Source organism: Staurois parvus, unplaced genomic scaffold (genome assembly GCF_062004578.1).
Source record: "Staurois parvus isolate SC_StPar_1 unplaced genomic scaffold, SC_StPar_1.0 ptg000048l, whole genome shotgun sequence".
NCBI lineage: Eukaryota > Metazoa > Chordata > Amphibia > Anura > Ranidae > Staurois > Staurois parvus.
In genome coordinates, this window is record NW_028317844.1 from 8312818 (window position 1) to 8326397 (window position 13580).

Genomic DNA, 13580 nt, shown 5'->3' on the forward strand with positions numbered 1-13580 from the left:
CTCTGTGGAAGTCACACTAATGAAAATACAGCTACATTTTGGGCTCCTGGTAAATACATGTGTAAAAACATCCGTACTGTCTTCAGACATTTTCAAGTTAAATGTACCTGATATATAGAAAGGTCAATAGACTGTTATATTTATATGCTTCTTTTCTTGTTCTGATTTAGAGGTTACTGCATGATAACTTATTTTTCATTCTCCCAGTTATCCTGGCCTGCTCTGCTCACTCACCGGGACACTAATTACAAAGTAATACACAGGACAAAGACAAGGTTATTGCCCAGTAGTGGTATTTGTCCTTCACAGCAGAAGAAATGTCTGTAATAAATTAATCACTGACATTAGCTGTCCCACATTTTACAAATAGAACATTCTGCAATCTGTAGAGGTCCAGTAAACACTTTTCATGTACTATTTGTGTCTAAAATAGTTACAGCTCTTTTCCTATGGGATACAAGTTACTGCCATCATACAGACCATTGAGCGCATGTCCAGAAATACATTGGGGCCTGTGCCAATGACGTCAGTTTGACATCCATTTGAGATGCTTCTCAGATCATTCAGAATTCACTGTCAGGTACATTTAACTTGCTTCTGACCTGCATTTGACCTGCCTAAAGTGGATTTTACATTTACATAGACTTGATCTGGAAATGCAAACCCAGTTAAAGTGAACAAACGCCTGTTGACACAGGCCCTTCTTGTCTTCCTGTGAGTAGTGACCATTCTTTCTAAGCTCATCAAAGCCCTGCTAGTCTGAACCAGAGTCAAATACATGGTTCCCTACACTATTTTTGCATGAGTAGAGAGACTGAACACGTCCATATAATTTTTAATGACAACAGATGTTGCAGAGCTTCTAAGCTGTTCTTCCATGGAAAGGAATGAAGGTAAAAATGTGAATTGTTTGTTTAATTATTAAACAAAAAAATCAGTTTTAAAGCACCCTGTTATTCATTTAGTTTTCCGTTATTCATTAAAGCCCAATGAGCCCTCAGTTTTATTCAGCTGCCATTACCTATTAAGTACATTCTAGGTGCATCAAAGCAAAAGATGTTCAATCTCTTGCAGTTCGTTTTTAAATCTAAAGAAGCCACAACCTGGGTAAAAATGCATTTCGCCTGCCAGCAGCTATAGAATGGCACTCCTGCTCTCTATTTGGAAGCAGTGGTCTCATTACAGAGGTCTGATACACCCACTATAGAGTCAGATCTATGGTATGGCAATCAGCAAAGCTCATGCTCCCCACTGATTGGAAAGCTCTAGTTATAATTCAGTAGGGGGTTGTTGGAACTCTCCAATGAGATTGCTGCTTAATCTCTAGCAGCTACTGGCAAGCAACAGGCTTATCTACTCAGGCTGTGACAGCTTTAGAAAGAAAATGAACTGTAGGACATTCAACACCCTTTGTTTTGATACACCTTAAATATATTTAACAGATTTAAACTGAGGTTCTAGCGGGGCTTCAAATGATAATTTATTCCATTATTGATTTTAATATAAATGTATATAACTTTGCCCATATTATATGTACATGGTTCTTGTATATAACTTTTTTTCTTTTATAACTCACATAGTACAGAGTCTTAATAGAGACTGTGATAAAATGGCATCACTTTAGTGACCCTGATATTCTCTGTAGTATGGTATTCTCAAGTGTTGAGGCATTTATGGTGATGAACGAACACCTAATTGGCCTTTTCCAAGTTCTATCCAGTGGGGAATACCTACATCAGCTTGACCTAGTACTAACAGCACTTATTCTTTATTCTGGTAAGAAGTCCTAAGGCACTGAAATAATTTCTAGAAAATAATAAAAAAAAAAAAAGAATGATGCTCCTCTGCTTGCTCAACATCCCCATTTATTTAGGGTATATGCAGCATTCATGTTTCAAGTGAAACTTCTGAAATATGCTGCCTATCTCCATCATCAGACAGATAAGAGATTCTTCACTCCAGAGAAATTGGAGCTATTATTCATGTTCAGGCATGGGCTGTGAGATTTCAATTTACAAAAGTTATTTCTTGTGCAATGCAAAAAAAAAAAAAACACTAGTTGTAAGCCAAAGATTCTATGGGAATACATTCAGGAGTAATCGACACAATCGTATGTTGTGTTTTCATCCTTCTAAAACACATGCTGTATGATCAAAAATGTTATATATGTCTTCCAAACTATAACAGCTTGTTATTCGGGAACATTAGTGGTTTATTTCTATTTATTATGCTCAGTACTAAAATATAAGACTTTTAAATTTGAAATAGGGGTCGGACTGACAACTCATGGGGCCCCCAGGCAATAAGATAATGGGGGCCCCCTGTGTCTCCGCCTACACTCAAGCCAAAACCCCACCTATATATTGCAGCTCAGCTGCATAGAAAGAGCATTTAAGATAATTTACAAAATAATAAAACAACGTTGTGGGGTTCCCCCTCCCATCCACACCAAGCCCTTTGGGTCTGGTATGGGTTTTGAGGGGAACCCCCATGCCAAAATTTAACAAAAACGGTGTGGGGTCACCCCCCCAAGATCCATACCAGACCCTTAATCGAGCATGCAGCCCGGCAGGTCAGGAAAGGGGGGGGCGAGCGAGCACCCCCCCTCCTAAACCAAACCAGGCTACATGCCCTCAACATGGAGGGGGTTTTGGGGGGGTTCCCCCCCCAAAGAACCTTGTTCCCATGTTGATGGGGACAACAACCTCTTCACCACAACCCTGGCCGGTGGTTGGGGGCATCTGCGGGCAGGGCATCTGGAAGCCCCCTTTAGCAAGGGGGCCCCCAGATCCCGGCCCCAAAGTGTAGTGCGAAAAAAAACAGGAGACAGTCTTTGACAAGTCCTTTATTAAAAGAAGAAAAATAAAAGAATGTCCTCCAAAGTAGATCCAAGATCAATCACGATGCCCACTGCCGCCGCTATCCGACTGATGGTAACAAAAAAAAAAGGATCCGCTCCCGATGCTGGCTCCCGGCCGTGTGACTGCTCTGCTAGCTTGACAGTTTTTAAATATGTAAGGGGCGGGGCCACCCAGTGACATCAGGTGTGTGGCTCCACCTCCTTGTGACATCATTGCTCCAGCATGCCCCAGCTGATGACACCACAAGGGGAGGGGTAACACACGTGACGTCCCCGGGTGGCCCTGCCTCTTACATATTTAAGAACTGTCAAGCCAGCAGAGCAGTCGGGTAGCGGAGGTGGCTGGCATCGTAACTGACATTGGATCTTCTTCTGGGACATTCATTTATTTTTCATCTTTTAATAAAGGATTTGTCAAAGACTGTCTCCTGTCTTTTTTCACACTACACTTTTTTTTGTGTGTGAATGGGTAGCAGTACCATGTACCCCATACTCATTCACATGGGGGGGGGGGATCTGGGGGCTTCCAGATTCCCATAAGCCCCCACCCGCAGACCCCCCACAACCACCGGCCAGGGTTGTGGGAAAGAGGCCCTTGTCCCCATCAACATGGGAACAAGGTGCTTTGGGGGGGGAGCCCCCTCCACCCCAAGGAATACCCCCCCATGTTGAGGGCATATGGTGTGGTATGGTTCAGGAGGGGGGGGCGCTCACTTGCCCCCCCCTTTCCTGACCTGCTGGGTTGCATGCTCAGAGAAGGGTCTGGTATGGATCTTGTGGGGGGCCCCACGCCATTTTTTTTTTTGGCATGGGGTTTCCCCTCAAACGCCATACAAGACCCGGAGGGCTTGGTATGGATGAGAGGATGAGACCCCACGCTGTTTTTTTATTTATTATTTTGCTTGCCGGTAATTCTTTCTTTTACATTCAGCTGTCAGTAGGGAACCCCGCTGACAACTAAAACATTAATGCATGGTTTTCACTACTAAAATACCAAATGACTTGATAAAATAGCTCATGCGGTATTTTAGTAGCGTTTTTTGGTGAATACAAACTTTTTTTATAAAAATGCTATGCGGTATCGTACCACATACTCAGATGCGGTAAGATACGTCTTGGTGAATTGTGCCCAGTGAGCCTCACAGGGCTCCCTACTGATCCCGGGCCATTGGGCAATACCTGAATGGTCAATCTGCCCAGATTTGAAATATTCTATGTGACTTTTTCACCTTTATTATATGCAACAAGCCGATGAGCTCTATATAGGTTTTGTGCTCTTTGAAGTCTCTTCCTCTCAGTGGCTTTGCTGAAAATGACCTGAATGACTCTGAGCAGCTTGGTAAGCAGCCTAGAAGTGTCTGTAAGAACACCACTGGACCCCTAAAGTGTTTTTATTAAAGGCAGATCCACCCCTCCTGCTCTTTCCATTAGCCCTTCACAATGCCACCAGCCAAAAGGTGGCTGTGGAAGGAGGCAGGAGGGGCTTCAGAAAATATTAGGACGTGGTGATGCTTACAGATTCGAATGGTCCATTCCTTGGTGCCAGCAGCACAGAAGGCTTCTTGTATGTTCACATACAGTCTTTTTGAAGAACTTCCATTTCTGTGTTGTGTTTATCGATGCCAATACTCCCTCCCAGTCTAAGTCTTGGAGAGTAGCTCTCAGCCTTGGAAAATTTGCTCTCTTAAAGTTGAGCGTTTTTATTTTCCCCGTATGTGCTTGTTGTTTACAGCTAACAATAAATTAAATCATGTTATGGTCTCTGCTACCCAGATGTTTTTTTATATGGACATTAGTAATATGCTGTCCATGGTTTGAGATTACCAGGTCCAGTAGAGTATCATTCCTAGTTGAGGCCTCTATGAACTGTACCATAAAATTGTCCTGTAGTACGTTTATACATTTTTGCCCTTTAACTGTTCCTGCAGTGCAATTACTCCATTCAATTTCCGGGTAGTTAAAATCCCCCATTATGATCACTGTCCCAGACCTTGCAGCCCTTTCGATCTGTGCAAGGAGCTGAGTCCCCTCCTCTTCATTAACTCTGGGTGGCCTATAACATACTCCAACGATTACCTTTGTAGTATGCACCCCCATGTGCAGTTCCACCCATAATGCTTCAGCCTCATCACACTCTCCATCAACTAGGTCCTCTTTCACACTTGCTCTGAGATCACTTCTCACATAGAGACAGAGACCACCACCTTTCCTTTTTACCCTGTCTCTCTGAAAGAGAACATAGCCAGGAATATTAATGGCCCAGTCATGTGAAGAATGAAGCCAAGATTCAGCAATACCAATTAAATCATAGTTCTCTTCATGCACCAAAACTTCCAAATCATCTATTTTGCTTGGCAGACTTCTGGCACTGCTGAACAAACACATTCATTCTTTGACACCTTGTACACACGTATTTTGCGTATTTTTTATTTTCATGCAAATGGTTTCAGTTCTAATGGTTGTTTGTAACATTGGATTGTTCTTATCACCTGTCATAGCCCTCCCCCCATCTTTCCCCATTCCACCCACCAATAACCTTGGAGGTCCTTCCCTTCAAGATGCAGCCTAGTTCTTTAAATTGATTCTTAAGGAGCCTCCACCTTCCATGTGTTCTGTCATTGGTTCCAACATGGACAAAGACAGCTGGGTGGGTCATGCCCAGCCCCACCCAGTAATTTATCAACCTGGTCCACCACATGCCAAACCCTGGCACCAGGGAGACAGCAAACCATTTGGTTGAGGTGATCCCGGCGACAAATTATTCTATCAGTCCTTATGATTGTAGAACCCCCTATTACCACCAACTGTCTAGGTCTTCCTGCACTACCCTCACCACCCTTCCCAGATGGTCTGCCCTCCCGGCTGTTAGGGATAGCAGTGACATCCAGGGCTGCCACCCCTGAGCTTGCCATCACCACATCTTCACCCAACTTGGCAAATCTGTTACAAAGGGATTAGAGTGCTCATCAGTTTTTTTGTGGTATGTGCCCCCATTAAGGAGATTCACTCTCTCTATTTGTCCTGATTATCATTAAAAAAGAAAGTAAAAGAAAATCCCAAATTTTAGGTTGTTCCCAGAAATGTAATAGAGGGGAACCCGTACAATAAGTTATGGTGACTTGGAGGTCCCCAGGGAATTCCCTTAATTTGCAGGGATTTCCTCTCACTTTCTGTTTGGCTATGGTGTAGGAATTGAAGGGAAATCTCCACAATGGGACCCAGATGGCGAAAAAAAAAAATCTGACAGTGGTAATTGAAAGGATTAAATGGAATATAACTGAATCCATTTTGTATACACTAATACAAGATGCTAGTTTAACATACATATATGAGATATGTACACACTAACAAAACTGTCTATGTCAGCTTCATGTAGAAATTTGTGTTTTTGCAAACTTTACAAAAAAGCAGATAAGGTTTCCTCTCATTTCTGAAAAGTTGTAGCCACAACTTGGGCGTTGGGTCAGATTACAGCCATGGTCTGGGCGTTAGACCAGATATGGCATGACAGATAAACCAGAAGAGTGAAAATGCAAACCTCATACAAATAATTGTGGAGTTAAGGTAAAAAAAATGTACATGTATTTGATTGGATGGTCTGAGGGTGTGTTTGCCCAAAGACTACAGTATAAATACCCTGATGTTATGCCAATAAAACTGAAGTGTTTGCAATCACAACTGAGGTGACTTGAGTGCATTCACTTTCCGAGATCTCGTAGCTGTGTCCAGGTGTTGGTATCTTGAGGGGGCCCCCAAGGAACAGGAAAAAGACCACCTACCTACTTTCAGCATTAACCCTCCCTTGCTTTATCTAAAAGGAAAAAATGTTTTGGATATAGTTCTGCTTTAATATGAAAGGAGTATTGGTGATGTAAGGTGGTGATGGGGAAAACCATGATGCAAGGGACTGTAATATGAAGGCAGAACTGTAATATAAGAGGAGGGAGAACTGTGATGTTAGAGAGAGGAGGCTGGGCAATTGTTTTCTGTGTGCCTCATTTGCACTGAATTAGAGCCCCTACAGTGTAGTGCAAAAATTGCTTAGTATGTGTACTCTTCTGTAGTGGACCAGAGCTCACCTGAAGGCTCCATGTACGGTCTGTTTCTACAATGCATTGAAGTGTATGAAATGTAATATTGGCATTTCAAAAGAGTTGAAAGAAAAAAAACCAGTGCAGTGCACCTAAACTTGAATTGCTTTGTCCCTTCTCAGACCTCACACTGACAGGGATAATTGGATCTCTGCTGGAAAAAAATTTAGAAGTCATTTCTTCTTCAGAGCTTCCAGGAGGCTGGGGATGAGGATACAACATCACCCACTCTACAACACAGAACATAGACTGGAGTGTAAGAGACTTGCACGTTGGGAATGGACACACCTCCCTCTACACAACCTCATTGGGAAACACTGGTTCAGTGATGCTCAGAGAGGAGAGAGCAGCCAGGATCCACACTAGACACTATGAATTGGGGCAGTTATACTTTATATAAGGAGATGCCTGGTTCATTTTACATTTTGAAGATTTACGAACCAAGTTAACAAACATTTGTGATTATGAAATTTTAAAGTAGCATTCCAGTCAAATCCTAATTATACCTAAATATACTCCCACCCCCATTCTAAGCTTAATCTAACTACCCTGTGAAAGGAAAGATGTTTATACTTACCTATGCTGAGGCCACTTCTGTATAGAGTATGGAGGAGTGACAGATGTCAATGGATGCCCTGTAGGTGATGCCCTGTGGGTGATGTCATCACCCAGGTTCTGCATCTGTTGTAGGCAATCTCTCCTCTTCACTGAAGCCGGTTGCTGGAATGATCATATGACCAGACCGGAGCTCCCTAGGAAAAAGTAAGTATTTATTTATGAGGTAGTTAGAATAAGCTTGGAATGGGGGTGGGAGCAGGTTTGGGTATAGTTAGGATTTGACTGGAATGATACTTTACCATCTAAAATCAGTGCTACCTTCTTTTTTGGGGTCTTTAGAAAACAAACAAGGCCATATGAGCATTTTGGTCTGGCAAGGAAAGGGTTAAAATAGACCTTTTGTGAGAGAAATATGGGTCGGCCATCAATGACGTTTAAAAAAGCTGTTTGATTGGCCATTCTGCTTACTTGTGGAACTTTGTCACTTATCATTAGTATGTCATTTTAGGAAGTCGGAGAAAAGTCTGAAGTCCTTGTATACATACTTGTTTCAGGTCAGTGACTCAAAGTATTGAAACCACTGATGTGCAAGAAGAATTTTCAAAAGTAGAGGTCATCAATGACAGACCCCATATTGCTTTCTTGAAAGCTTTCCTTTAAAACCAAACTAGAGCCAGAATCGCCAGTATATTTTAAATGTTATATTGCCTTCACTTTCTTTTTATATTTTGAGCAGCAGCAGTACCAGGAGGTCAAAATTTACAAATCAAATCCCTGGCGCTGTGAGCAAATTTCTCAGTGTTGGATGGATAGTTTCTTGTCTCCCACCCAGCATAGTTATGGGGAAGCCAGACTGTCAGTCGCAGCCTTGATGTCAAAGATAAACCTGCATTTTCTCTAACCATGGTGTCACTACTCTTTGCACACATTATTGGTCAGAGGAGATGATTAGAAGTGGAGATGAGGGCATAGCTGTTGACTTTTGATAAAAAAGTCAAACTTGGCATGTTCGGATGCTTGTGTTGGATAAAGATGGAATTAATTTAAATCAGCTGTTGGGTATTTGTGGGAGAAAAAGATTCTTTTGAAGCCTAATTTGCAATAGAATGCTGTTGCCATTAAATCTTTCTCTCCTGTACATGTTACATAACCATAAGAAATAGTGCATTGTACACTCTTAGACAAAAAGTGACAATAATACTCTACCATGTTAACCTGTTGACTCCGACAGTACGCAAATATGCAGCCTCTCAGTGGCTGGGACTTGACACCGAGCTGCCTCATATTGGCGTACCAAAAGTAAACGAATGTGCCAAGAGCGCATGCCCTGTACGCTCCCGACTCATTTTAAGGACTTGTTACTGAAAGGTCCCTCATGGAAAGGTTCTCGCTTCACGATTTTCATGAGATTCTGTATGTCACGCATAGAGCAGCCCATTTACTTGGTGCTGGATTCTTCGCACAACAACCACAGCAATATCAGACTGCATTTGAGGTGACATTAAGATTGAATGGCACCCAAACACACATTTTGCCATGATTTGGAATTGTGGGCACAATCGCTGTGATTCCAAGTCGCCATCTGTGTATGGGTTGTAAAACAAGCCCTCATTTTATGTATCTATAAGCACAGTGATCAAATGAATGTTCAAAGTTTACAATACTTTATAGGTGCAGCTTCTTTGAAAAGCAGATCTTGGCAGGCTCCCCACCCTCTAATGTAAGCACACAATAAGGGTTTTGTAAGCTAGAAACAAATTTAAAAAAGAGGTAAGGACTTAGGAGCAGTTGTGCGTTTTTTTTTCAGCAGCCCCTGAACTCTCCTTTATGTTTTCCTATGTGTCCATGTACACATAGTCGTTTACAGGCAATTAAGGTTACAGGCATTTTTTTGAAAGCAAAAAAATCGAGTTCAGTAGAATTTACTGGCGTTTCAAATGCCAAACGCTTGTAACCTCATGTAAACGCATTTATGTGCGTTTGTGTTTAAATGCGTTTTTGGGCTGGTCCATATCCAGATGCTGTTCAGAGCCTTTTTTCTTCATCAAAAATGCATGCAGAGCGTTTTCCATGTACTCAAATGGACCTAGTACACCAGTGCAGTCAGTTCCAGGTTTCGCTTGTAGGACAAAATGGTAGAACGTCCTGCAATATTTCTGCACAGAACTGTACTGGAACACATCAAAACACAGCAACAAAGCACAAGGAGTGTTGTGTGCACTCCAAAATGCATCCGGAGGCATTACAGCACTATGTAACTCCTCCCACAGTGCCAAGCATGTTTCACGAGCCAATTTTGCTACAGTAGCAACACCCATCAGAAAGTATTGCTTTCTCTGCTTCTGCTCTCTGTATTTCTCACAAAATTTTGAAATAGTTAATAATTTACTATTTTTCAGTGCATTCTGGGCATTTGGGAGGGTCTCCTGAGATTATCTTTTAAAAACGCTTCTAAACATAAACGCGGCTAAACTGACGTTTTTAACCTACATTTTCTAGAAGTCAGTTTTCAGCGTTCAGAAAAGTTTTTCAAACGCCCTGTGTACATGAGCCCTAAGGGTTTCTGGAAAAAAAAAGTGTATGCTGCATGCTCACCTAGGTGGATGCAGCATCTTCACCACTTCTAAGGCCTCTTGGCCACTGCTGCTTCTAAAGTGAGTTTTGGAGCTTTTGGTGTTTTTCTTGCCCCTGAACTCAGCTCAATAAAAGCCTGTGTGTCCATGTACACGTAGGCTGTTTACCAGAGTTTAAGAGGTGCAAAGTTTAGGGGCAGTTAAACGTTCCTCTTCTGAATGCAGAATATTCGCATTCAGGAGAGGAACATTTTGGGCAAAAAACGCTAAATGAATCAAAAACACAGCTAAACGCTAGCGGCATTTAGCGTTTAGGCGTTTATGTCGATGGAAAATACTCTGGCCAATCAAATGATTAAACATCCAAGAGCTAAACGCGGCACCATGTTTACACACGTTTTTGCTGTGTTTAATGTTTTTCTGCTGCCAAGAGAGTTTGACTAGGTGAGTTCATGTGTACATGAGGCTGTAGGCTGAACACTGAGCGATCAAAGACTGCAGGATGCTCAGGTCTCAGCCTTCCGTGAGCAGAGAGCCGGTAATTACTCACTGGAGTGCTGAGCTGTGGAGGAACCAGGAGTGGCTGGATCAGGCTCTAAGCGGCATGCTGAGAGGCTGAGCCAGCTGCCAGTCCAGGCATCTGGATGGAACTGTAAAGCTAAAAACTGGTCACTGGAGTGCAGAACAAACTGGCCTTCTGTGATCAATAGGAGAAATAGTCCCAAAATATCTCCTTTAAGCGTAACTTTAGGCCCCATTCACAACTGTGCTTTTTCGTACATTTTAGGTGCAGTGCGCTAAGGCTAAAAGTCCTGCATGTTGCCTTTTCATCACAATGCATGTTCTATAGAGTTCAGTGTTAACACCCCTAAACCTCATTACACCAAAAATGCATCGCACAGAACCGGCTCTTAGAATATTTGTTGTGAAATGTTTAGGATATTTGAGTATGAATAGCTATGGTTTAAAAGCAGCTACAGAGGTTAGGTATGGCTTGTTTTAAAGCTCTAAGAATTGTTAATTTATAGAAAATAAAGTGAGTGGAAATTAAACCCACTGGTTAGGAACTACACTTTTGGTGTTCTCCTATTTTAATTAGACTTTAGTACCCATAAATGTTGACCAAGCAGACCTCATTTCACAGAAGTGTCCCACTTGCGTACTTTAGGAATCAATAGCCTTCTCTATACCGCCTAAGCACAAGATTAATAAAAGTATAGCACATGGTTCTAAGTAGAAAGCTAGCTGCTTATAATTCCATTTTTGAAGTTAATTTAGCTGTATTGGCTTGTGTAGTTAATGTAAATCACTTTCAGTAGCTTTGAGAAGCAAACAATTACCATACCATGCTACAGAAATAGATTTAACTTATGCAAACGTCCTGGCTTTCTTAATTTGGACTGTGTTCTCAGTCTTACACTTAACATAGAAATAAGAAAAGGGGACATGCTTCACAATTTTTCCATTATTTGACTGATCCTATAAAAAAAGTAGTCTTTTAAACAGCATACATTTATTCCTCCTGAAAATGATCAGTTGTGTTATATTAAGAAGTGATATCCAGCCAAAAAAATCTTGTTATAAGGATTAATAATGTTTGGTGTTGATGCCAAGATGTACCTTGCTGGTCATTTTTGTTTTTAAACATATGGTTAACAGTCACCTTTATGTAGAAACTACCTACATCTTTAGAACATGTTATAATATAGTAATATAATATGATATTATATTATTGTACACAAGATACCAGTTAAATAGGATTTTGTTTATTTTTTAACTATATTGTATAAAATGTGTTAATATTTTACATCTTATTAGAACAGTGCTGTTGGAAGTAATATTTTTCAGATGAATTTCAGTCTATCCCATAGGAGAATGCTGGAAATGTTTACATCTATGTATTGCTAGTCTACAATAGCAGCTTAGAACAATAAGCAACTCCACAAATTCTCCACAAGCTTACATACGTGTTAAATATTTTATTTGGAACACTACTTGCAAGTATTTGGGAAACTTCTTTAACATAGAGTAACGATTCTGTCTTTTGGCATGTCTGACCTCAAAACTTCTACATCCTTTAGGTCTCTGATGATGGTCGGTATGCACTGTTGTCTATCAGTGAGGGTTGTGATCCGGTTAACCGTTTATGGTATTGTGATTTGCACAAGCAACCACATGGCATCAATGGTGAGTTTTTTTTCTTGATCTTGACTATCCTTTTTTTTTTTTCCCTTGTGAGCAGATTACCTAATTTGAAACTGTGATGGTATGAATGTAATGTTCATTGCAAATCTTGCAGCTGATCTGGTATTTTTTATATGGCACCTTCTAGAACTCTGGTTGTTCTTTTCATTTAAAATGACTGCCTCCTCCTGAACATAATAATACTGGTAAGTGTGTGCTTAATCAGCCGTGCAGCAAGTCGGATAAAGGAAAGCAGCAGGAACTGATCTTTCACTGATCTTGTACAATGTAACCTGCAGATCACCACCCTGCTTTTTGAAATTGGCTGCTTTTTCCACATTAAAATGCTTTTACCCTTGCCACTGCAACTGTAAATTAGGTGATTATCTCATGTATGGGAAGTGAAAGTTAATAGACGTATAATTGTACATGTCAAAGAGTTTGCAGTGTGAAGTAATGGCTTGCTTAAAGGAGATTTGATACTCATGAAACTATGACTTTGCATGACCGTGTCTTTAAATAACGCAAGGCAATAATGGATAACCTTTTCTTTTCCTACACAAAAAAGTGTTCCAGTGTGAACAACGTTAGGTGATTGGTGAATGCAGAGATGTCTGTTTTTGGTACAAGATTTTAGATCAAAGCTAGGTAAATATACTCGCTGCAAGTTGAATTGTTTACCCCTCTTTGTGACAGACCTTAGCTGACCACTAACGTAACCTGTAACTATTTTGACACTACAGTGCATATTTACCTTGACATGAACCTGTTGGATGATCAAATGTGGTCAAACTAATATGTGCAGTGCCCCCCCCCCCCCCCCTTTAAAATACACACATTGTGTTGGTTTGCAGCCTGAAATGAGGACAGCTGTATTTACATCCAAGTGAAAGATATAACGCCAACATGTCAGAAAAAAATTTCAAAAACAAAAAAAAATCACTGAGTCAGAAAAAGGATAAGGAGATGGATACAAAACATTTCAAAGGCTTTATCAATGTCTAGAAAGCACAGTGAAGTCTATTATTAAGAAGTGGAAGATATTTGGTACAACATAGACCCTCCCTGGATCAGGATGTCACTCTAACCTGGACCAAAAAGCCAGGAAGAAACTGGTCACAGCTACCAAGAGGCCCACAGCAACTCTGAAGCAGTTGCAGGAATTTATGACAAAGAGTGGTCATTGTGTTGCAAGAAAAAAAACACTCCTCAAGAAAGGCCACTTGCAGTCATGACTGAGCCTTGCCAAAGCGCACCTTAAAGATTCTGAGGCCACATGGAAAAAAGTGTTATGGTCAGATGAAATTAAAATTG

General features: G+C 41.1%; 1 protein-coding gene across 1 annotated transcript in view; it reads left to right on the forward strand.

Annotated features, from left to right (window-relative positions):
* Positions 1-13580, forward strand: part of PREP (prolyl endopeptidase) — a 170056-nt gene that overhangs the window by 42922 nt on the left and 113554 nt on the right. The window contains exon 7 of the mRNA XM_089665074.1: positions 12164-12269. Coding sequence (XP_089521200.1) covers positions 12164-12269 — 106 coding nt within the window. The remainder of the gene's footprint in view (positions 1-12163; positions 12270-13580) is intronic.